The sequence below is a fragment of the Protomyctophum parallelum genome (genome assembly GCF_964188405.1).
Source record: "Protomyctophum parallelum genome assembly, chromosome: 20".
Classification (NCBI taxonomy): domain Eukaryota; kingdom Metazoa; phylum Chordata; class Actinopteri; order Myctophiformes; family Myctophidae; genus Protomyctophum; species Protomyctophum parallelum.
In genome coordinates this window covers 17,813,993-17,838,517 of record NC_139718.1, presented here as the reverse complement: position 1 = coordinate 17,838,517, position 24,525 = coordinate 17,813,993, and the positions used below count along the sequence as shown (strand labels likewise).

General features: G+C 44.3%; 1 protein-coding gene across 3 annotated transcripts in view; it reads left to right on the top strand.

Moving 5' to 3' along the window:
* Positions 1-24,525, top strand: part of LOC310878239 (connector enhancer of kinase suppressor of ras 3-like) — an 85,884-nt gene that overhangs the window by 55,417 nt on the left and 5,942 nt on the right. For all 3 annotated transcript variants that reach the window (XM_083792442.1, XM_083792441.1, XM_083792443.1), the window contains exons 8-19: positions 1,684-1,752; positions 2,047-2,193; positions 4,985-5,112; positions 5,604-5,794; positions 5,996-6,082; positions 7,254-7,516; positions 11,714-11,751; positions 14,237-14,279; positions 21,057-21,110; positions 21,736-21,769; positions 23,280-23,449; positions 24,218-24,291. In XM_083792442.1, the coding sequence (XP_083648568.1) occupies positions 1,684-1,752; positions 2,047-2,193; positions 4,985-5,112; positions 5,604-5,794; positions 5,996-6,082; positions 7,254-7,516; positions 11,714-11,751; positions 14,237-14,279; positions 21,057-21,110; positions 21,736-21,769; positions 23,280-23,449; positions 24,218-24,291 (1,298 nt within the window). The remainder of the gene's footprint in view (positions 1-1,683; positions 1,753-2,046; positions 2,194-4,984; positions 5,113-5,603; positions 5,795-5,995; positions 6,083-7,253; positions 7,517-11,713; positions 11,752-14,236; positions 14,280-21,056; positions 21,111-21,735; positions 21,770-23,279; positions 23,450-24,217; positions 24,292-24,525) is intronic.

Below are 24,525 nucleotides of genomic sequence, written 5' to 3'. Positions count from 1 at the left end.
AAAAGCACTATAAAAGAAAAGAAGAGAAGAGGAAAGAGAGAGAGAGACAGACAGACACAGAGAGAGACTTTCAATTCCAACCCCCACTCCATTCCTTCTGTTCTACGAGTGGTCACATGGTCATGTTACATGTACTTGTCACGTGACACAGCTCAATCAGTTCTGTTGTGGCCTGTGTGTGTGTGTGTGTGTGTGTGTGTGTGTGTGTGTGTGTGTGTGTGTGTGTGTGTGTGTGTGTGTGTGTGTGTGTGTGTGTGTGTGTGTGTGTGTGTGTGTGTGTGTGTGTGTGTGTGTGTGTGTGTGTGTGTGTGTGTGTGTGTGTGTGTGTGTGTGTGTGCGCGTGCGTGCCTGCGTACACACGCAGAGAGTGTGAGTGAGAGAGAGGGATTTGAGGACATGCACCACTGTAATAAACTGAAACTGTTTCTATTAACCGTTGATAATCACAGCATATAAAAGCTCCAACAAACGGCTTCACCCCCACCCCCCCCCCCCCCCCCCCCAACAACCGGCTTCACCCCCCCCCCCCCCCCCAGCCCGGGGAGGACAGAGACAGACTGGCAGTGATTAACAGCCGCGGTCTGATTCTCAATCCTCGGGGCATCACTGTGCTTATGAATCACGACCTGATTCATCATCGGTGACTACTGGTGGTTAATCCCGTTTGACATCTGCACTCAGACATTTTACTGCCACTCGTGTTCACGTTTGTCTTTATGATTTATGATTTTAGTCACACCTCTGAGAAAACAAGTGTTTGCGGTCGGTAATAAGTAGTCCCGATACTGTATTGGTATCGGAAAAGTATCGGATCGGCCCTTATTTGGTCATATCGGGTCATATCGGTATCGGCAAACATGCCAGTCTAACCACAGATCCTACACAGGTGTAAGAGGTTGACACTATAGCAGGTAATTAAAATGTTGGGGCATGTGGAGTTTGCTTTTGAGTTTCCCAAACTGCAAGTGCACATTTGAATGAGGAGTCTGCTATAAACACAACATGAGATAGATAGCTATAAACACTATTCCCAGTCGGTGGACTTCAAAATGTGATCATTTTTCTTTTTATATATATATTATTCTCTGGTATCGGTATTCGGTATCGGTATCAGCTAACACAGAAATTGTGGTATCGGATCGGAAAGGAAAAAAGTGTATCGGGACATCCCTAGTAATAAGGAGAGGGCGATCTCTGATCTGGTCTCTAAGCAGTGAATCCTACAGGTTGGTTGGTTGGTTGGTCAGGGCAGTTCAGCAGGTGACAAAGAGGTGGCTGGTGGTGACAGGTTGTCTACACCCGCCACAGACCAGCAAGTATAGGGGTTAACGGAGACAGTACATATGAGGGGAATAATGGGCTCTGTGCATAAATGTAGCCCCGGGTTTTGCAGACGGTGGCATAACCGTTCCCTGGTCCTCTTCATGTTCCCATAGCTTCATTTGTTTGATTTGAAACAACTTGTGTAAAAACTCATGTTCACTTAACAGATACTACACGTTTGGTTCAGACCTGCTGCCAAGCCATTCAAACCACCAACATAATTACAACCTTGGTTGGATCCCGGTTCGGAGACCTGTGTATCGCGTCTGTGTCTCTCGTGCGTCTCATCTGAAGCTCATACGGGTTTGTCTCGTACTGACCTCTGACCTCTCGGACTGTGTTGCTTCTGTCGTTCCTCAGTCCCCGGCCGACCTGACCAGGAAGATCCACGCTGGTGACGAGGTGATCCAGGTCAACCAACAGACTGTGGTGAGCAATCCCCCCACCCCCCCCCACCCCCTTGTGAGCTAGACGATCGGCTATTTTCAGCAAGTGTGTGTGTGTGTGTGTGTGTGTGTGTGTGTGTGTGTGTGTGTGTGTGTGTGTGTGTGTGTGTGTGGTGTGCGAGACAAAGTGAGAGACTGCTTGTTACAGGGTTTCAACAAATTGGCATGCCCGAAAAGGCTGGCAAAGTATCGTACTGTCACTGCTACTTATTAGTACTGAGTGACATGCATGTTTGTCTGTGTGTGTGTGTGTGTGTGTGTGTGTGTGTGTTTTCAGGTGGGCTGGCAGTTGAAGTTCCTGGTAGGCAAACTGAGGGAGGACCCCAAAGGTGTGGTTCTGCTCCTTAAGAAGAGACCCACAGGCACGACAGGGTTCACTCCTGCCCCTCTGAAGAACATGCGCTGGAAGCCCCCAGTACCACAGGTAAGCACAATCACAATTGCAATTGCACACATGCGTGCACCGTGCACACAACAGACACAATGTTGTTTGTTGAGGGGTCCGTACGCTCTTCCGAACAGTCATTGGTCCGACATGCGGAAAACGACCGGTTATGGTTGGCGAACATGCGTTAAGGTTGGCGAACATGTGCTCCGTGCTAACGGTTATGGTTAGGTTAGGTTTTGAGGTAGGTTGTCATTGTCGGACCGATGACTGCACTTAGTACTGCGCCCGTTTGTTGAAGTTCAACTATAAAGGCTGTGTGTCTGTATTATGCAACAATTATCAGCCTTTTTGAGGGAGTTGGGTCCCAGACACGTTGGGACAAGCATGAGACAAACACCCTGCCAGAGACTGCTCCCAACAGGGGAGTTGTTTGTCGTGTGGAGAAAATAAACAAACAGTGCCCAGTGATGTCGTTGTCAGTGTGTGAGGTCTGATAGACCACACACTCTGTTGACAGGTGACAATTCAAGGAAGTTTACGTTTTTTAATACCTTTTATAATACCTAAATAAATAATGAAAAAAAGACTATTACTGCTTATTATTATCAAAAGTAATCAACAAACTATGCTATAAAAACGGGTCAAACATTGGCCAAATTGTCAAATTATATATGGAAGAGGCAAAGATAGATCAGCTATTTTCAACTAGATTCGAAGTGCTTGTCAGGATGTGGGCTCCCCAGCTCAAACATGATTATTTTGGGGGATTGGAAAAGGTTGAGAGAACCACAGTGAGATAGAGATTGCCGTGTGGTGGGAGAGTAATAGTCAGGGACACCACAGACCACATGGTAGCATCTCTGGGAGGGAATTACCCCCTGTGGTCTAGATAGATTTAGGAACAATTGGTTTTCGATCATGTAAACTCCATTCCAGACAAAGATAATGTTGAATAATTCACAGGGTCTAAGTTGACCTTCTTTGAAAGGATCAACCCCCCCATGACTTTTATTCAAAGAGAAATAAAGTCTTAGAAAGTGGCCCGTCGGATAAATTGTGCGTTAATAAAGTTATGCAACTGTAATCCAATTTGGCACTCTCCCTCGTGTGAACAAATTACACTGGGCTCAGCTTTTAGCCGCTTTCTCCTGGCACCTGAGTCCCGTTAACAGGGCGCTGCTCCGCTGGGGAGACAATAGCAAGCGTAACCCGAGACAGGCTCTGACACGGCCCTGTCATGCCTAGAGAGACCTGCTTTAAGCGTCTGAGAAGCAGCGAGATCAGGCGATATCGGATCAGGAGTGGAATGGGGGTTTCTCGAGATAAACAAAGAGCGCTCTCTTAACCCATTTTGGGCGGGAACCCCTTTTGGTGTCTTAAGCATTATGTTACACTTTAGCTATTGAACAATAGCAGATCTACAAGCTCACGATCTTGTAGATCTGCTATTTTTGAAAAATCGTGAAAATGTGGCGCAAATCTTTGAATATATATTCTTTGATTCTTTCTTTCAGAGCGTTTTTTAACTCAAATCTTTGCTGCTGGGAGGTCCCTGGAAAAACATATTTTCAGATGGGGGTCCGCAGCCTAATACATATAATTCTGGGGGTCCTTGACATGGAAAGGTTTAGCACCACTGACATAGAAACATAGGGTTTTTCAGAAAACCTTTAGAATTTTAATCAGCCTAAGGTCAAAATGTGTTAACAAAGGTGGCCAATGTCAACCTGCTACTCGAGCCTTGTTTGGAACAAGGGGCGTCAAGGATATCGGAGCTCTCCATCTTAGTTTGGGTGCGATAAGACGCTACCGGGAAGCTAAACACAGACAGATCGCACACCGTGATGGTGGATCTGTGTGACATATAGAATAGTCCTGTTACTCCATGTTAGTCATGGCCGGGAACAGGAAAGGTTATGTATCGTGGAGCCCTCAGCATGTCCGAATGAATAGGATCTGTCATCAATATCACGTCGGCATTCAGTGTCGTATAAAAAGTAAAGACACATAACCCCATCAGCATGTAGTAGTTTAGCACTTATCTTGAGGTCTGAACAGAACGGCAGTGGATTTAGACCGTCACACAATGTTCACCCCGTGTTGGAGAAGCACAACCTTGGTAAATGAGTGTGGTTTTAGATATATGGTTTAGGGGGTTATTTCGGGTGTATTCTTAGAATATTTCCATACCCCAAAGGGGGCGGGGGAAGGGGGGGGGGGGGGGGTGTTATACTCAAGGAGACACATGCACTTTTAGGACCTGCCACATGTGGAGAGACATATTATTTAGTCCCATTTTGGAAACTTTGGAAGCCAAACTGTGGGTAGAATATTTTGTTTTTAATATTGCCTGATATATTATGTTATATATGGGGGGGGCAGAATAAGGAACAACTTTAATCTCTTGGCATCCCTATTTTGGGCATCTCATCATAGGCGATAGCAATAGTCGTAAATAGCAGATGTTTTTTTAAATCTTTTAAATCTATGAAAATGTGATTTTAAGCTTGCAACTTTCATGTCCCACCCGGGGGTTTAGGACCAATAGAAGCGTAGGGACTACTAGGGAGACCAACTCCAACCACCGCAGCTGTGTGTATATTGTATTAACATACTTTACCATACAGATTGGTTAAAGTCATGGTTTATTCATTCAAACAAAGTGATGGATTGCCGCTTTTACTGTCAATGATCACAAGGCATGAAAGGCAGATGTTATGGAGCGACTGGCTATAACTCCGTCTCTCTGTGCTGTGCAGAACAACAACAGCTCTCTGATCAAAACCCAGAGTGACTGACTATAACTCCGTCTCTCTGTGCTGTGCAGAACAACAACAGCTCTCTGATCAAAACCCAGTCCCCCTGCGGTTCCGCCAACGGATCCACCAAGAGAGAGAAGCCGGCCATCTTGGAGCTCTACATCCCCCCGCCTCCCTCCATCCCCTACACCCCACGGTGAGTGTTTATTTAAAAGTTTTATATTTTACTTAAAAGTTCCAGAAAAAAATGCTGCCTCGACAAAACATCTTTATTAGCTCACTTGGGTCCATTAAACCACCTTTTAAAAATCACATAAACCAGAGAGCAACTCAAGCAAGAAATGAGCTCGAGGCCAACTGCTACCCTCCACACGCGGCTTTTGGCATATCTATAATTCTATATTAGGCTGAAGGCAACAATATGGAAATATTCACTTGGACCTGACTGACTTTTGGTTCCGATGGTGATTTTTGGAGAATCGTAGACCACCGATTACAGTCAGATGTTTTGATCGATATTTTGTTTTGCGTTTGGAAAATAGCAGATCTACAAGCTTGTATATTGGCTATTTCGCCAATGCTCATGTAGCTTCTTTTGGGTTTGTTTTCATAGACGTAGTTTGCTTATTTCTCTCGCAATATCTGGCAACGCAACGCTGATTGTGACTGTGCGTCTCCGTCATGCAGGGAATCACGGACGGGCTCTTTCTCCAGCATCAACAAACGACCAAATAAGGGCAGCGAGTCGCCCAACTCCTACCTGGACCAGGAGAGCCGGAGACGATTCACCATCGCCGACTACGACAAGATGGCCGCCGGCTACCCCATCGAGGCCAACGTGGTCCAGCCCCGCATGAGGGAGCACAAGCCGTCCCGGGGTCAGTCACAGTACCCAACCAGTGTTGCCAAGTCTGCTTATTATTAAGCTACTTTTGGGCTAAATATTGGTAGTTGCGGGTTGCTTTTGTCTGTTTTTTGGTTTCTAAAGTGTAGTTGCTTGGCTTGCTTCCTAAAGGTTGTTTAAACCAGTGGTTCTCAAATATTTTCACCCCCAAAGTAATGTGTTTTTCCACGGGCAGGTAAACCCAGACCTCTCTCCATGCCAGTGGACACGTGTCTTGGAATGATCGATCCTTATGCCAAACCCTGGGCGCAAGGAAGGAAAGGTACACAGTGACACACACACGCACACGCACACAGACACACACACACACACACACACACACACACGCACACACACACACACACACACGCAACCGTTTTCTGAAAAACGTGTGTTGCCATATCAGTGGTGCTCAAACCTTTTTTTGTCCACAGCTCCCAAAATTATATGCATTTGGCCGCCGACCCCCATCTAAAAATATTTTTGTTCCAGGGATCCCCAGAAGCAAAGAGTTAAAAAAATAACTTTAAAAATACATATATATTCAAAGATTTGCACAATTCAAAAATAGCAGATCTACAAGCTTGTATATCTGCTATTTTTGAATAGCCAACCAATGTGCTATACAGCTAAAATAAAAATAAAATACACATATTCTTTCCCGGTTAACACAAAGAATAATGAAGGAAGCATGAGTTCAAGTCCGTTGCTCTCCCCTTGTCCCCCATATATGGGGACTAGGTTGGTGGAGGGTGTGTAGAGCCCAGGATCACATTAGATGATTGACACAGGGGTGAAAAATGGGTTACAAAAATCGTGGGATAAAAAAAAATATAGATATATAGAACACAAAGAATAATAGATGCACAAGCTTGGAAACTCAGCAGCAAACTTTTCAGTATGTACCCATTTGTTGTCGACGTGTTTCAAGCGATGCCATCTCTCCCTCTGTCTTGACCGTCCTGTCTCTCCCTCTGTCTTGACCGTCCTGTCTCTCCCTCTGTGTTGACCGTCCTGTCTCACCCTCTGTGTTGACCGTCCTGTCTCTCCCTCTGTGTTGACCGTCCTGTCTCTCCCTCTGTCTTGACCGTCCTGTCTCTCCCTCTGTCTTGACCGTCCTGTCTCTCCCTCTGTCTTGACCGTCCTGTCTCTCCCTCTGTCTTGACCGTCCTGTCTCACCCTCTGTGTTGACCGTCCTGTCTCTCCCTCTGTCTTGACCGTCCTGTCTCTCCCTCTGTGTTGACCGTCCTGTCTCACCCTCTGTGTTGACCGTCCTGTCTCACCCTCTGTGTTGACCGTCCTGTCTCTCCCTCTGTGTTGACCGTCCTGTCTCTCCCTCTGTCTTGACCGTCCTGTCTCTCCCTCTGTCTTGACCGTTCTGTCTCTCCCTCTGTCTTAACCGTCCTGTCTCTCCCTCTGTCTTGACCGTCCTGTCTCTCCCTCTGCGCCTCCAGGTGAAGACCTGCTGTACAGATACCTCAGCAACGAGCGCATCCCCACCATTGCGGAGGAGGCGCCGTCGTGCGTGGCGCCACCCTACAGGCCAGCGGGGGGGCAGCGACACCCGGTCCGAGGCGTGGACCACGTCCGGGGCAGCCGCTACTACTCCAACTCGGACCTGCACAACAGCGCCACCATCCCCTACCAGGAGGACGTGAAAAAGACCCCGCCCGTAACGCCCGGCTCCAAGCGCAACCCGGCAGAACGCTCGCTACTGGTCAGTTGGATCGCGCGGCTTAAGCTATTGACTCACTGATGATGCGCTTCCTGTCCGGGGCTTACTTGTTCCTGTCTTTTGTCCTTCCTCAGTGCCTTCATTTTTTTTTTTTTTTACACGTCTGCGCTGTATTTTGCAGTTTGGGGCTCTCTCACACTCCTCTCTCCCCCTATACCTCCATACCTCCCTGGTGTTTACTAGCACTACTACTACTATACTCCTCAACCGAACCTGCTTTAGTAGTACTCACTGCGTTTTTACATCAACCCTTTAACATTACCCACAATTCCCCCCCCCCCCCCCCCCCCCCCCCACCCTCCTCTGTGACTACCAGCACCATGACAACCTCTCTGGGTTCCTGCGGAACATTTCAGGACAATGTAGGAACAGTCACTCAGTGAATTGTCGTCGACTGCGTGGCCAAGGAGGAACATGGGGAATGGAGTCTTCAAGTCAAGAGTTCGTATTATGAAAGGATGTATTCAGGTTTTGGACACTTTAGCTTAATTTATACTGGATCGCACAACAGTGTTGTTTGCCGACAAGAACACATTTTCAGACTAGGGACTCTCTCTTGTACGCCTTATCTCTAAACGTCTATGCCATTTATTTTTTTACTACTTTGAAAAACAAGTTCACAACACGTCGATGTGTAACAACAAAAAAAGCCCTGAGAGCTTGTTTCCATTGTGGTCCTATGTATTCAATTTATCAAGGCATAAAGATATACAACACATCATAAATATTTAGAGCAGTAAAAAGCGTATCGAAAATGAAGTTAAGTTCTTGTCTGCAGAGTGTAAATTACGCTTTTGGCCTTGTGTGATTGATGTCCTGTGTGGACTCCTTTGTGTATATTTAATTTAAATCGGTTTCAGTCGAGATAGACTCTGGTACCATTGCTTAATATTTCACTCCCAGAACTTCACTCCAGTCGTGTGTGCTTCTTCTTTTGGTTTCATTTGTGTAAATACTTTTAAAAACTAACTAAGAGAAAAAGGAATAATTGTGTTCATGTTAGGTGTAACTGTGCATTTATTTGACATGTTACTTTTTACATACCGGCATTATACTTTTTGTGATCGTTTTAACCAATGGTTGCCTCTCGTAAACTATGCATATTACTGAATTACTGAGAGCTGGGTATGGAAAAGGGCATTTTTGTTATCGGCAAATATTTGCTATGGTTTTCAAAGCTTTGGCACTGCACTTCTACTTTGTACAGTATCCAGTCTTTCAGTGTCCTCTAATTAACCACCTAAAAGGCTTAAATACACAGCCGGGTTGCACAGCCATTGCACAGGGTTTGCACTGGCCTCAAATAGTCTTTTTGGAGACACTTATGTCAAACGGTCCTCAATTAGTGGGCACCGTCGGTCAGTGTTGTGGATAATCTGTGGGTCACACAGGAGCTAGAATGACAGTATTAAATACACGTTAAAAAAAATGTTCTACCTGACTTTTGTACGATTTGAATAGTATTGGATTAAAATGTGCAGTTAATTTCAGTAACATTTGTATTGTCTTCCTTTTATTGTTTATTCCTGCTCATATTAATGCATCCATCAGTGCCAATGAATCGGTTACATCGGTAAATGATTTGCTGCTTGGGAGTGTCCTGAAATGTCACATATGAGTCGACTTGTGTCGCGTGCTGAAAATCTGTTCTGGTCAGCGACTCCATCGTGTGATGGAATAAAAATGACATTTTAGATACAAGATAGAAGATAGATACCGCTATTTATACAGAACGTGAAACGATAGAGTTCATGCACAGCAGTACAACCTGTAGATCACATTATCAGTTCAAGACAAGTGTGGGTCTGTGGCTCTAAACCATATGTTTTAGAGCATGTTTTCTGTCAGGGGGACAACGTACCACTTCCATGTTTTCAAAACCTTGTAAAACTTACACCTGTAACCTGTGTGTATAGCATAGCTATATGGTCGGCTTATTTATTATGGCTCTTCCCCTGTCTGTTTGGAAGGGAGAGGAAGGAACACCTACTGTACCTATACGTATGAGATTTGAGAACCTTCTTCCACCTTGTAGATGAAGATCTGACCGCTGTCAGAGCAATGATCAACTAACATCAGCCCCACTCCCACTCCTTCTCCACCTGCCCCTCTCAGTGCATGATGTTTAACCTCTTTTCAAAACTCTCTTCTCTTCTTCTTCTTCTTCCGACACTACGTCGCTCTTACTCTTGCTCTCCGCCTGCCAAGCTACGGACGCCTGCGGTCCGCAATAATTTGCACTTGCATACTTGAAAGTCTTGTGGTCGACCTAAATGCTACCTGCGTCCTGCTTTTAACCCGCCGCTACGTTTGCTCGACTCCCGCTAACATGCTGCGCCTGCATAACACAGGGAAGGATGAGTAACGGCATAACACTTGGCATGCTGACTTCATGTTGAAACGCACGTGTCAATTGATTTGGCGTGTGTCTTTTTTCCCCCAAAAATCACAAAATCAAGTGTGAAGGAAAGGTGTGTGTGTAGGGGTGGGTGATGATAGCTGATTTAAGAAGTCACACCTGGCCAGAGTTAATTAGACTCTGAGCTGGTGTGACCACGCACGCCCCTTGTGTACATTAGGCTAATCCAGTGGTTCTCAATGTGGGTTCCTTTATTGGGGTTTCAAATAGACCGTTACAGGCCTGTAACTCTGATAGTGTACACATGGCGGGTCCATTGGGTTCTACTTGTACTTGTTATGGAGAGATCCTTCAAAAGTAAAACGTTTGAGAACCACTGATCAATCAGACACCCTCACACCCTACAGAGACATACTGAATGATCTGCTCGCCTCTTACACTGTAATGGTTTCTGTTCTTGACAGAAGTGAGCTTTTGTGTGTGTTGTGTGAAAATCTTAAAATCTTAGCCACTTAAACCCCAGCATCCTTATTGTGGGGAAGGATTTCACAGAAAATAGCAGGTCCACAAGCTCAAAACGCGTTGCTCTGTGACGCGGGGGGGGGGGGGGGGGGGGGGGGGGGGGGGGGGGGGGGCACAGTCGGTAGTGCTGTCGCCTCACAGCTAGAAGGTCCTGGTTTGATTCCCGCTGGGGAATCGAACCCGAGGTGGGGTTGGCAAAAGGGCCTTTCTGTGTGGAGTTTGCATGTACTCCCCTGTGTCCCCTAAGGGTACATATAGGTACCTCACAAAAAACATGCAGTAATCCTGGTCTCTAAACTGCTAAGGAAGGAAAGGAAAGGAACTGGTCGGAATAACGTGTTCCTTCCACGCGCTTCTGCCGGGGTAAAGAAACAGCTTGGACTCCTCATGCATAGAAGGAAGCATGAGGTCAGTCCGCTGCCCACCCCTCTGCCCACCTTTTACTTAAAGGTATATTCAGTGATTTCACTTTAATTCAAATATCACTTATTTTTTTGATAATCCTCCCTACTATAAAGTGTGCTGACCATATAAGGAGTTCCTCCCTGTCCCCAGTGAGCCTCTGGGGTCAAAAAACCCTAGTTTCGGTTTGGGCTTTGGGTTGCAAAGCCTTCATCCAATCAGGATGAGAGGGGCCTTCCTCCAATCATGATCGAGTGGGGCGTGCCTTGGTGCACGTGCTGTTGGTCTGTTGTACTTCAATCACCCAAATCATTGAATGCTCCTTTAACCACTTGAATCCCTATTCTGGTGGACACATTTCCCAAGCTCACAATGCCTAATGCTATGACACGTTGTGAGGGCTATTTTGTACAGACCAACTACAGAGCTACAGTAAAGGTAAAGTTTTACTAAGTATTGAGGGTTTATGTTGTTATAAATGTGTGGGAAAAAACATGATCTACTGTACGACGCAATTTTATACAATTATGTGGTTGGGAGGGTCCCTGCATCATCTCTCTCTCAGCTAAGGGCCCCTTGGCCTAAAACACGTTGAAGACCCCAGAGCGGTTTGGGGACCACCAGGGGTCCTCGGCAAAAGTAGTTAATATAGCATCACAATCATTTTAACCACGTTATCCATTTATATGTTGCGGCTAATCAAAAAAAGCAGATCTATAAGCTTGTATATCTGCAATTTTTTACATTTTGGGAATACCCCGTTTCAGAGCCACTGCCGCTCTATAGCAACGATCACTATTAGAATATAGAGTTGTTTAAGTAACAATTTTAAATTAATTCAAGGTATACCTAATGAATGGAGGCTTATTCATTATTCACATGTTTATGTATCACAGGGATCCAACTGGCGCTCTAGCAGCGACTTTCTCAACAGGTCAGTAACCTTGTTCACACACACACACACACACACACACACACACACACACACACACACACACACACACACACACACTTAAACATTGGTCATCAGATACTAGAGTAAGTTATCTGACGGGCTTGGTCTCATCTGTCTTATGAAGGGTGTGGTGGAGACTGCAGGGCAGGAGGTCCGTGCATGGGTTTTGGAATGTGGGTGTGCTTGAGGAGAGGAGGAGGGGGGTGGGGGGCTGCTTTACGACCAGGGAAGACCATTAGATAGACACGCTGGCCACAGACAAGACAAGAGAAGAAGACCATTAGATAGACACGCTGGCCACAGACAAGACAAGAGAACTGCAAAACCAGACATCGTGTTCGAATAGCTTTCATGCTGAAATAATTTGATACCGCATGAAATTAAACACTGTATACTATATACAGGCATGTTGCAGTTTCTTTGAGAAGTAGTCCTTCAGTCAAGCAGGACACCTACAATGCTACAATACACCTCAATACAGTTGTAATTTGGTCCCTCACTTGTTGACAATGTCAACAAGGTTATTTGAAGCAGATGAACGAAGTTACGGATTGTAACGTTTGAAACTCTGAGACACATAAGGGTGGATGTTCATGGTTTAAATCCCGGCTCCTCCTCCTGTCATCACACCAAAAGTATCTTTGAGCAAGGCACACGCTGCACCACCTCACATGACCGGGCCCAGGCAGGCCATCTGTGTTTTATGAATGGGTTGAAATGTGAGGCACGCATTGTAAAGCACTCATGGCTTGAAGATTACAAAGTCACGCTCTATGAATGCCGTCCATTTACCATCACGATTCTCACTCACTCACCCCGATTCATAAATAGCACCACCCTACATCCATAAGGCGATGATGACGTTGTCGTTAACATCCATACATCCGTGATGTGGCCCCTCTGGCTTCTATATGCTGTTGGAAGATCGGGCCTGGGGGGAGTGACTCTCCACGTTAACACGCTGACGGATGAGTAATCACGACCACGCGCGGCGCAACACCCTAGCTGCTTTCCTCCCTGCACTGTTCTATTCTAAGACATTAAGGCCTCACACACGTAACACAACGTCACGGCCTGGCTGCTCGGCACACATACTGTACCTATACACATACTGTACCTATACACATACTTCCTTTGGTAAATCTTTATTATTATTTGACTTACGTCCAGCACATACATACACATACACATACATACATCCTTCATTAAATGTTAGTTTACCAGTCGACATCAGATAAACTACTAGTATCACAAACAATAATGAAAGCAACTGTATTATTCAGATGCTGCTGGAAGAATAACGACATGTCAGTGAATACAAATAAAACGAGAAAAGTGTGCGCTCCTTGGAGCGCAGATCTCCTTTTGTTGCAAATATAACGTGGACAGACACATGCAAAGATGTTATGAGGGTGAGATTATAAACCTGCCATCATAACACACTCTCTCTTTGTATGCATTTGGACAGCTCATTTATCCTGAGCGCGCATCGATTAGTTTGGCACCCCGACACCAACAGGTGTTTCGTCATACCCAGCTCAGAGCCTAATTACTTTGACTCTGGCTTAAATCAGCCATCAGCCACCCCTACCGACGTCTGTTCTATCATGACAATTCTGTCTTCTAGAAAATCTACAAAGGTGTTAGTTGCAAATGTGATCAATATCTTCCCAACAAACTAGCATTTTGAAGAAGATGTCAAGATTTATAGCTGTGTGAGAAAAGTTTAACCTGTAGGAATCAACAGGCAGGAAAAACAGGCCCCAGACAAGTTCTTGCCCCTGAAATTGCAGGGCGACGCCTTCTGTCATCAAGTATTTTCAGCACTGCATGGGGGCTAAGGGGGGGGGGGGGCAACATGTCGTCTGACTCGACCATGCTGCCACACTGTGACTGGTTGCCAGATATATTTATCAGATCCACTGACACACACACACACACAGACAGACAAAAACGCCAGCCCACAGACTTGCCCGCAGGATCTATTTCGCGAGGGCCAAATCAAAGTATGAGCCCCACTTGGAACATAGATAAAGATAATGAGTGGTTATGAATAAGCTTGGGGAAGCGCTAAGTATGTGTTGGGAGATTTTCTCCCAGCCATTTTTGTCAGAACCAAAGTATGATGGTTAGCGGAAGCCTCAAGGACACACATGGGGGGGGGGGGGGGGGTAATGTCTAATTTATGCTCCGTTGTATGCTCCGTTATAGCAGACCTACAAACCCACTAAGTGTCGCCATGTAACGCACTGTGAGCTTGTAGGTCTGCTGTTTTCCGAGAAAGTATAAACCGGGCTAGAAAATAGTAGGTAACTGTTCTTTGTTTACTGTAAATACTGTGAGGAACAATAATACCCTCTTATTGACATTGTCACTGGTGGTCTGATGCAGACCACACATCTGTTGTACAGATTGTTCACACTGTTTTTTGTTTTGTTTTGTTGTTGTTTGTTTGTTTTTACAGATATAGTCAGCCAAATATACGATCCTGGTCCTTCTCTCAAGCGGTAAGAATATTTATTTTTGTCAGACCCTAAACAATATAAGTGCACGCACGTCGCACGTGTGTGTGTGTGAGTGAGTCACGAGACAAATGTTCAAGAGATAAATGCTGATTCATGTAATTACTTAAAAAGTCTGTGTCTAAAGGTTTCGCTTGGTGGTCAAGGCAGATCAAGCTTTTTTATTATCATCATTACGTTCAAGTGTGTTCATACAAACATGCACACACTGCACACAACGTGCATGTGTTTTCACCACACTGTTTTCACCACACTGTTTCACCACAGTGCAGAGTAACTTCTCTCTACCCTTGACTTCTGACCAGGAGACAAAGCAATCCCATGAAATCACACACACACCACACACACACACACACACACACACACACACACACACACACACTCACACTCCTCCACACGGGTCAGATGGACAGTAGTTGATGACTTGTTATTGTGACAAAAAACAGTAGTTGATGACTTGTTATTGTGACAAAAAACAAGAAAACCTTGAACCTTCTGACAACATTTGACAGACAGACAGATGGATTGATGGATGGGTGGGTTGGTTATTTGGTTGGTTGGGGTTTGAACACCTGCAGTAAATGTCATCACTGCTATACTGTATGTGCTTCGTGGCTCAACAGAGCTCCATAGTTCTGTTGTAAGCGTCCATCAAACCAGCATTCAGACACGTACTGTACAATCGTACAGTCCCTCAGAAGCCACGCCGTCGGGCAGAAACCTCCTGTCTCCATATTCTAACTTTTTGTGTTTTTTTTCTGTAAAATTAACGCCCTACTGGATCATATTACAGCATCACACAAAAGCCTTTCTGGGCACCTATAGGCTGCTAATGCCACCTGGCGCGGGTTCGACTCCCGATCCCGGCGGCCTTTGATGCGTGTCACTCCCCATCTCTCTCTCCCCATTTCCTGTCAGACTACCATATGTATCAATAAAGGCAGAAAAAGCCCACAAATATAAGAAAAAAAGTAGCCGATCCTAAACTCGACGCGTATTGAACTTATAGATATAGCTACTTTTGCTACTTTTGAATTTGAATCCTTAAAAGTAACAGTTTTGGACATATGAGGTTTCCACCCGACAGAGACGTTATATATAATATACAGTATATAGTCATGCTTTATTATAGCCGGACCTCAACAGGGGTGGTGCCCAATGTGTCCAGCCAGCGCCAGCAGGGCAACCAGGCAATTACCCCAAACAGGATCTCACTGTGGGCAGGGGGCCAGTGCCAATCTCCCTTTAGACCCACTAGTAGAGTGAGCAGAGTAAAACCTGATACCATCTCCACACACCCCTCCCTTTGCACAGTGTGAGACTGGCCCAATGAAGAATGACCACTCTGTGACAACCCCCCCCCCCCACACACACACACACACACACACACATACGCATGCATTCTCTCTCTCTCTCACATATTCTCACACACTCACATGGCAGTACAAGTCTCGGGGGGATATTAGCTAAGTGCCGTGACAATTCCCAGCATGGATGGCGATGGGGGGAGCGAGCCCCCTCGGTGGCGTGACCAATCCACACTCCCGTGAACCCATCAGCCCTTTTGACATCACTCCACCCCCCCCCCCCCCCCCCCCCCTCCTCTGTCCTTTTTCATGTACCCAAAACACCACTTTTAAATAATCCTATAAAGTGGCGTGTTTAGACTTTTTTTCACAGACGCAAAAAGAATAACGTCTCTGTTTGACATTCTAACGATGCTCATGCATGGATCAGGTTTGTAGGAATTTTCAGGGAGCGGCAAGGTGACTCAAGAGAAAAAGTAGTTTGGAAATCAGAGGGGCCATACCGGAAGCTGTATACGTGCGTGTGTGTGTGTGTGTGTGTGTGTGTGTGTGTGTGTTTACACTACAGTACGTGTGCGTGTGCGTGTGCATGCACATGCACCCACAGTAAATGACAGAGAGAAGGTACTATTCATAATCAGTAATCATCACGTGAAAAGAAAGACACAGCGTTTTGTGATTGTGTGAAAACAGTGAAAGCGAGGACCGCCTGTAAAGAATGTAAAACTATAGCACAGTGCAGAACTCAGGAATGTGGCGTACTAGCTAGTTAAACCACGGTTGGTTCCAACCTTAGACGGGCTGACAGGCAAAATCCGACCACCGGCACCACATCCGATCCGCCTGCAGAGATAGATCTCCTTCCATCCACAAACAGGGCATGGCTGTGCCAATGTTATGGCTACAGTACACACACCCGACTGGCTCCCCGCAGAGAGTGAAGGATGGGTGCTGATTGCTGATGGCTATAGTGCCACAGACTCGTTCCCCAGGCCCCAGAGCAGTGGTTCTCCAACCTCTATTATTTATTCCGCCAGTTTGGTAAAATGGTGCATTTATCCAAGGCGCTTTACAGAGATTTTGCATTACATTCACCCATTCACACACACATTTATACACTAGCCACCAACCAGCACATCGGGAGCAATTAGGGGTTCAGTGTCTTGCTCAAGGACACTTGAGCAAGTCTGGGGGAGCCCGGGTTCGAACTGGCAACCTTACGGTTACCATCCAGCCACTCTACCCCTGAGCCACCGCCGTCCATTTTGATATGCATTAGACTCGGAGGGGGGGTTCCAATTATTTCTCTGTTAGCCTACCTGTAAAATCCTGGTTCCTATTAAACTATTACATATTTAGCTGGAAAACCCCTGGAACGAATACCAATGAACTCACCCTTTTACCAACTCTTTACCTGACTTTTCAAGTCATGATGGAGCCCCAATGGGTATTTAATTTGGCCACGGATCGCCATCTGAAAATGTTTTGTACCAGGGGAACCAGGGACCCCAGAAGAGAAGATTTATGTATTTTTCAAAATATTAATAATAAAATAATCTCACTGCACGGCACAATGTGACACGATGTGATCTGCCGTTTTTGAATAGCCAACATATAAATGTGGTTAAAATTATTGTGATGCTGGGGGACCCCGGCCCTGGGGGGTCCCCTCCAGCACCCCTTACTGGGATCCCATGTTGAGAACCACTGCCCTCGGACTATAGGAACCACTCTAGAATCTGAAATAAATAAAAAGTTGAAAGAGAAAGGCTTAATTGACCTGGCAGCCACACTGACATGGAATTGTATCTGGACAAACACAGGACTGTTATCAATGATACTAATTAAGGCAAAAGTCAAACAAACTCCAGTCAGGGTGCTGCCATTGTGCATGTTGGTTCACTCACTGGAAATACTGCTAAATGGAGTAGCTATCATTCCTGTTGGTAACACACCTGTGTTTACATATTTCATGTCAATATGGCAGCTGTGGAACAAGCATGGGAAAACGGTATGTCTGTTTTTCATTTTCAATATTTTTAGTAGATGATATAAAGCTAGACGACACACCATAGCCACCAACATCACAACAACACATGTACAAGTTGCACAACATAACAATACAGTAAAGAAATAAGTATTTCTAACGTCACATAAATAAATAATCCAAGCTGTTTCCCTGTGGTATGTAATTAAGCGTCGATGCCAATTAAACAATCACATTCTCTCTCAATGAGTTTGACAGCAAGAATAGTGTTACACATTGAATAGTATAGGTGGCCCCCTAGTGGGTATATGTGACCATTGCGACTTCTGAATAATAATCAGCTAGCCTGTCATGATGAAGGAAATAGACAATGAATGAAACGCAGCTGCAGCAAAGAAAACGACTTGATTGGATTTCATTCCTCTGTGAGTGGAGATGTTCTCCGAGGTTCTGTCAGATCTCCGGCAGAATATCAGAACCAAACTACTGTTGTTAAGGTCATGGTTGCAGGTAGGCCTGCATGACACCCGTTTACTGTTAACAATATTATGGAAGAATGTGCTTTTTTTAATACACTTAAGATGCCTATTTATCAAACGACCACAATGCGTACAACTTACAAGTCAAAACCAAACATAACTGTCAACTTCTTTCCCCCATTTAAAGGTTACAAACAAAAACAACTGCATCTAGTTGTAGCATAGGCTATAGTTCCAATTAAGTTCAAACACGAGCTGAGAGTCAATTCTCACATTGACTGAATCTCTTTATTTTCCTATAATTTTGTTTTTTACATTGAAGGATGTAAACAAAGGATTACATTTCTCTCTTTCAAATGTTGTCTTGTTGCTGTGCAATGTGACATTGCACATTCCAATGTGCATACACCTGCACCCCCCCCCCCCCCTTCATAAAGTGTTAATCCTTGAGAGGACATGTGCAACAGTGCAGCCTAGAGTCTCACTTTCTGTTAGTGATAGCCTACTGTAGTAGCCTGTAGTAGGCACTGATGGATGGTGAAAAAATATTCTAGGCTGCACATGTCCTCTCATAGAGGTGTGTGTGTGTGTGTGTGTGTGTGTGTGTGTGTGTGTGTGTGTGTGTGTGTGTGTGTGTGTGTGTGTGAGAGAGAGAGAGAGAGAGATGAGAGCGAGAGATATAGTACCTAGTACAATTAGAAAAATAGACGTTGTGAAGTCATTTAAATGGTTAAAAACAGATTTGAGGAGTCTTTCTTTACACAATTGGGAAAAGCTTCAGTATAGATAGACATTTGGAGGTTTAAGTGGTTATTATAATGTCCTCACAAGTAGACAGTAATATAAATAACGTAAGTGACACACCATTCTGACACCACGGCACAGTGTTTCACATTAGCCGAGCTGTACTATTTGTTGACAAGCAGACATAAATGCTTTAAACACCGACTTCACTCCATCACCCCCTGCTGTGTTGTGGTATGGCGTCCACCCTGACTGCTTCTGGAACAAGTCACTGGTTGACACAGCCCGGAAACCACAATGCTGCTCCTGTGTGGTTGAGTACGAATGAGGGGAGAGAGCTGTGTGTAGAAAATAATAGCTGTTGTCACTGGGTTTGTAGAAGTATTTATTTAGCCATGATGAGGTTATTCCATTGACTGCAGCAGTTGTGGAACTATTATTGTCTTCTTTATAAGACCTTGAGAGAAAACCGGTATGGAGGATGGATATAATATAAACAGCTACTTCCTTTTTTCATGGGTTCTTGCGTGTAGGCTGTAGACTTTACAGTTTACATGGTGTTGGATAACAGGAACAGCTGGAAGGAGGGCTTGAACTCTCTCACATAACCCCTGTGGTTATGCGGGTTCACCACCTGGCTGCGAGCTACTGCAGGGGGGCCCTGACTCTCACATGAGGTTCTAGTTGTTAAAGCCAAGCGCTCACTTTGGACTGACAAGGTTCTGAGCTGTGGGCCAAAAGAAACCTTGTTATCCTCATATGCTAACTTTTAGTGTTTTATTTTGTGAATTAACAAATCATAGTACGGCGTCACACGAAAGTAACACATGTATGCGTTTTGAGCTTGTAGATCTACTATTTTTTTATTTGAATCTTGAAAGGTAACAGTTTTGGATATGGTTTATATTGGTTTCCACCCTACATAAACAATATATAGGATCTTGGTTGAGATAGATATTCTGGAATTCTTCACGCAGAGTAGGGCTGCAATTATCTAGTATTTTCGGGGCGACTATGAATCAGAATCAGAAGACTTTATTGCGATGACATGTAAACATGTTAGGAATTTGGTTTGGTGTACAGCAGAGTGCAGTTACAACATTAGGACAAGTGCAAAACAGGACAAGACAGTGAAAAAACAACATAGTGCAGACAATAGTTAATGAATAAAGTGCAGAGAGTTCAAGTGATCAGTTCAGAGTTTGAAAATATTATCTTCAAACTTTGCTTGAATTTTGGCTACAATACATAGTGATCATGCAACAATAAAAAAATTGTCTTATGTGAATGCAGTTTCACAGGAGTGTTTTTTATGACAGGATTGTTGACAGATTTTAATGGTTTGGTTTGGTTTACTGTGTCCGATTCGCTCATGTGGTTTTGTGTCTTTCTTTACAAATCAGGAACTCGGATAACGCAGGGAGGGGAAGTTAGTCAATAATGGCAAGCTGGGCCCAGGCGGTGGCGTAACCGTCTGGGCACCCGACTGGTAATCCAGTCGCAGTGTGCCGCGGGTTCGACTCCCGAGCCCGACACGGCCTTTACTGCATGTCTTCCCCCCATCTCTCTCCCGTTTCCTGTCAGCCTACTGTCTGTCCCTTAAAAAAACCAATAAAAGGCGTAAGCCGCAAAAAGCGTAACGTAAGCCGTTTGAAGATCTAAAAAAAAAAAAAAAAAATGGCAAGCTGGATTTCTCAATGTCACCGACGTCACGCCATCATTTATAAATAATGAAATGCTTTGTTTCGTTTTTTCATTTCTAAAACAAATAAATAAATAACATTTGTGTTGAAGTCGTAATACATTAGCAGAAGTTTCCTAAAACTCTCGCATTTTCTCTGGTAGAGGTGGATATCTTTAGATATTTAGGTCATGGGCAACGTTAGCCTAAAAGTTAACTGTAAATTCATCATATTAAAACTGCTGATGGCAGCCTTTGGGCACGGGTCTTGTGACTATGGTCCATCACATGAATCAACATTTGTCTCTTGAACACACATACGTACACTATCATCATTTCTTTTGAAGTTTTGGGAGGAAAACAGTTGTGCTATATGACAAGGAAAAAACATAACCGTGATGTCACAGTCCTCACTACACGAGTGTGACATCACATCCCTCTCAGCAATGCTGTGAGCAGAATGATTCAGTGTTAATGCCAGCGTGTGGTGTGTGTCAGTGTGGCTGTGCCCGAAGCTTCATCACCAACTTGTTCATTTATGGATTGTATTGTATCTTCTAACAGGCTGCGTTCCCCATATCTCTGTCCTCCTCCATGGCTGCTGATGATTACAATCCAGTAAGTGAGCCTTTTTATACATTACAGTCAGGGGAAAAACAATGGACACTTTCATAGGGGCAGGACTTCGTTTAGTTGGCTACCAATGAAACATACCGGTAGTCACTAGTCACAAATCCTAGCTATTAAAGAACTCCTGTCTAGAGTTCTTAAGTTCTGCTTCTGCTATTTTATGTTGACAAAGTGAAACATTTAGTGTGACAACAGGGCTGTACAACAACGCCACTAGCTCGCTAACTGGCTAGTGTCTACTTTGGTTTCACAAAATATTGTGTTGTGAGTACATATGAGTGAAGAAGAGAGACGTTGAGGGTTGGGAGAACGAAAAAATAGAGAGATACTGAAGGAAGCCTGAAAGTGGTGGTGGGGGGGTGGGTGTGTGTGTGTGTGTGTGTGTGTGTGTGTGCGCGCGCGCGCATGACTACACAGAGAGAGAGAGTTAGAGCGAGAGAGAGCAGAGCAGAGAAAATGCATGTGACACTTGCTGTGAGAAACAGGATGTTCCTCATCAAGAATTGGGCTGTGGTGTGACAGTGAGACTGCCGTTTGTCTTCTGTTTCTCTGGTCTCCTGCATGTACTGCTTACTGCTCTGACTGGCGCCCTTGTTTCTTGTTCTTCTCAAAGGTGTCACTGAGGCATAAGAAGAAGAGTCGAGGAGGTAAGTTGTCACCATAATCGTGCCTCGCGGGTCATGCAGTTTGCCGTCTCTTGTCTGTGCAGTGTGCCCTCGGCTGTAATTTATATCCACTGTGGGCGTGCGAAGTGACATGGTAATTGTTGTGCATTGCATCTGGGCAGAGAGGACTGGTAACTTATATTCTGGTTTATGTGATTGCCTCTCTCTGTGCACTGCCATGTACGTATGTAGTGTTCACATTGTAGTTAGCAGGAGTCTGGGATTTTTGCCACTAAAACCTTCTTGCGGTTTATTTGTGTTAGCCTGGCTTGGCCAGCCTCATAGCGGGGATTCCCGAAGATTCCTCCCCGCAGGAATCTTCAGTGAATCCCCGCTATGAGGCTGGCCAAGCCAGGCTATATTTTTGTAGAGTGAAAGAGGTACAGTAGGGCTGAACTAGTAACTTGAAGTCTGGTCTCAGAAGTTCCTGTATTTCATGGAAGCCTTTATGGCACTATGTTAAGATTATAATATGATATACCGGTAATACAATAGCATAAGTTTCCACACACCCTATACTGTATGTGTTATATGAATATGTATTTCATATAAGACAATTTTAATGGAAACAGTATTTGACATTTAATTTTCAAAGCATATATACAGTGGAAAATATTCAAATGTTAATTCAAATTTGAAGAAACAATGTCACCTGATTTGCAATGTATAAGAAATATTGAAGTCAATATTTATATTATGGATATTGTCTAACAAAACGGAAATGGCATTTTATTTTCAAAGACTTCATGTCAGTCAGTCGGTCAGGTCAATCAGGTTTCTATTGTCACAACAAATACAAGGTGAAAGTGAGGTGAAATGCTTATTTATGCAGGCTTTCACAGTCAGCCTTTCACTGTTTAGTATATTCAAAGTCTATGGCATTTACATTTAAGGTCAGTGTTAAACACAGATCCGGACGGAGCCTTCTGTCTGTACTGTGAGTGCATTTTGTCATTCTTGTTTTTCTTTGTGTTCTACTTTCAGTTTAGTCTAGTCTAGTCTAACATAGATGACAGGAAACTGAGAGGGTAGAGAGGTAATGATTTGCAACACAGGTCTTCAGCCGATGTTGCAATATTATGGTCCATGCACAAACCGTTCACCTCGCAGTGTGCATCTTGTTTGCTTTGTTTTTGAGTGGTGCCAGCCACTCCTATACACGGCAATGTGTGTCCCGGGCTGGATGGCTGGCTGGGTCTGTCCCTGTGTCCGTACAAGTACGGAAATAGTATTTGTTGACCACCAAGTGTTACTGTTACGCAGCCTAACGTGCACACACACCCATTCTTGGCGGGAACCCCTTTTGGTGTTGTAAACATTATGTTGAAATTTAGCTATTGAAAAATAGCAGATCTACAAGATCTACGAGCTTGTAGGTCTGCTATTTTTGAAAAATCGAGGATTTAGAAGATTTTTTTGGGATAAGGCTCAGGTTCAGTATACGGCTGTTTTACTCATGTGTGTGTGCACTCGCGTGTTTATGTGTGTCCAGGCAATGTAACGATGAGCAGGAGGAGGATCTCAGTGAAGGAGCTGGGCCAACCGGACCACCAAGGCTGGCTGTACAGGAAGAAAGAGGGCAAAGGCTTCCTGGGCATCAAATGGAAGAAATACTGGTTTGTCCTGAAGAAGCAGTCCCTCTACTGGTACACCAACAACATGGTCAGTTCCCTTGCACTCTGTCCACTTACATGTGGTACACATGCACGGTCAAAAGGTTACGTTTGTATAATGTCAGCATTGCAAGAGCCTGAGCTTTTTTAAGTTTTGTCAAATGTTAGGCAGAATTTCTGACGGTTAAATCACATTTTAAGCTATATTGCTGTGATCAAGTGTGTGTGTGTGTGTGTGTGTGTGTGTGTGTGTGTGTATATATATATATATATATATATATATATATATATATATATATATTGTTGCTGTTGGGCAGAAACTTATCTCCATATTTTAACCTTTTAGTTTTTTTCGTAGATGAATGCCCTACTCTACACTACACTACAGTGCAGTGCAGTGTAGAGTGTACACTATGACTATACTAGAAGGTACACTACTCTACTACACTACCCTAACCTAAAGCGTCACACAAAATCAAAGTTTTAAAAAGTAGCAGATCCACAAGCTCGAAGCGCGCCACCAAGCAACGCTTTTCGAGCTTGTCGATATGCTACTTTTGATATTTTAGAATTTGAATCCTGAAAAGTAACGGTTTTGGACTTCTGAGGTTTCCACCCGACAGAGACGATATAGTGTATATATGTATTATTATACACTATGAACCTTCTAAAACTAAAATTAACTTTAAATGGCATTTAAAATTATATCGTCGTAATATGTCATACAGTACATTCTTTCATCCTACCCTTTTCAGATTCTATTAGTCGTTTAAGAACATCTTTAGAGCTGACATGTTGTTCAATCTGTGTGTTTCAGTCGGAGAAAGCAGAGGGCTTCATCAACCTCACTGACTTCATGATCGACCGGGCCATCGAGTGCAAGAAGAAATAGTAAGCTCTCTTTCACTACTATTCTCAATTAGTGAATTATCCATTATTACATAAATACCGGTAACCACTTTCTTTTATTGGAAATTAATCCTTTTCATTTGGAACTGCGGTTCCGTTTGGAATGAGCTGCCTCTGTGTGTCAGGCAGTCTCTATCCTGTGTTTAAGTTATATTGTTATTTTACTGGTACCGGTACATATCTTTTACCAAATCAAATACAAAGACACAGTGACAG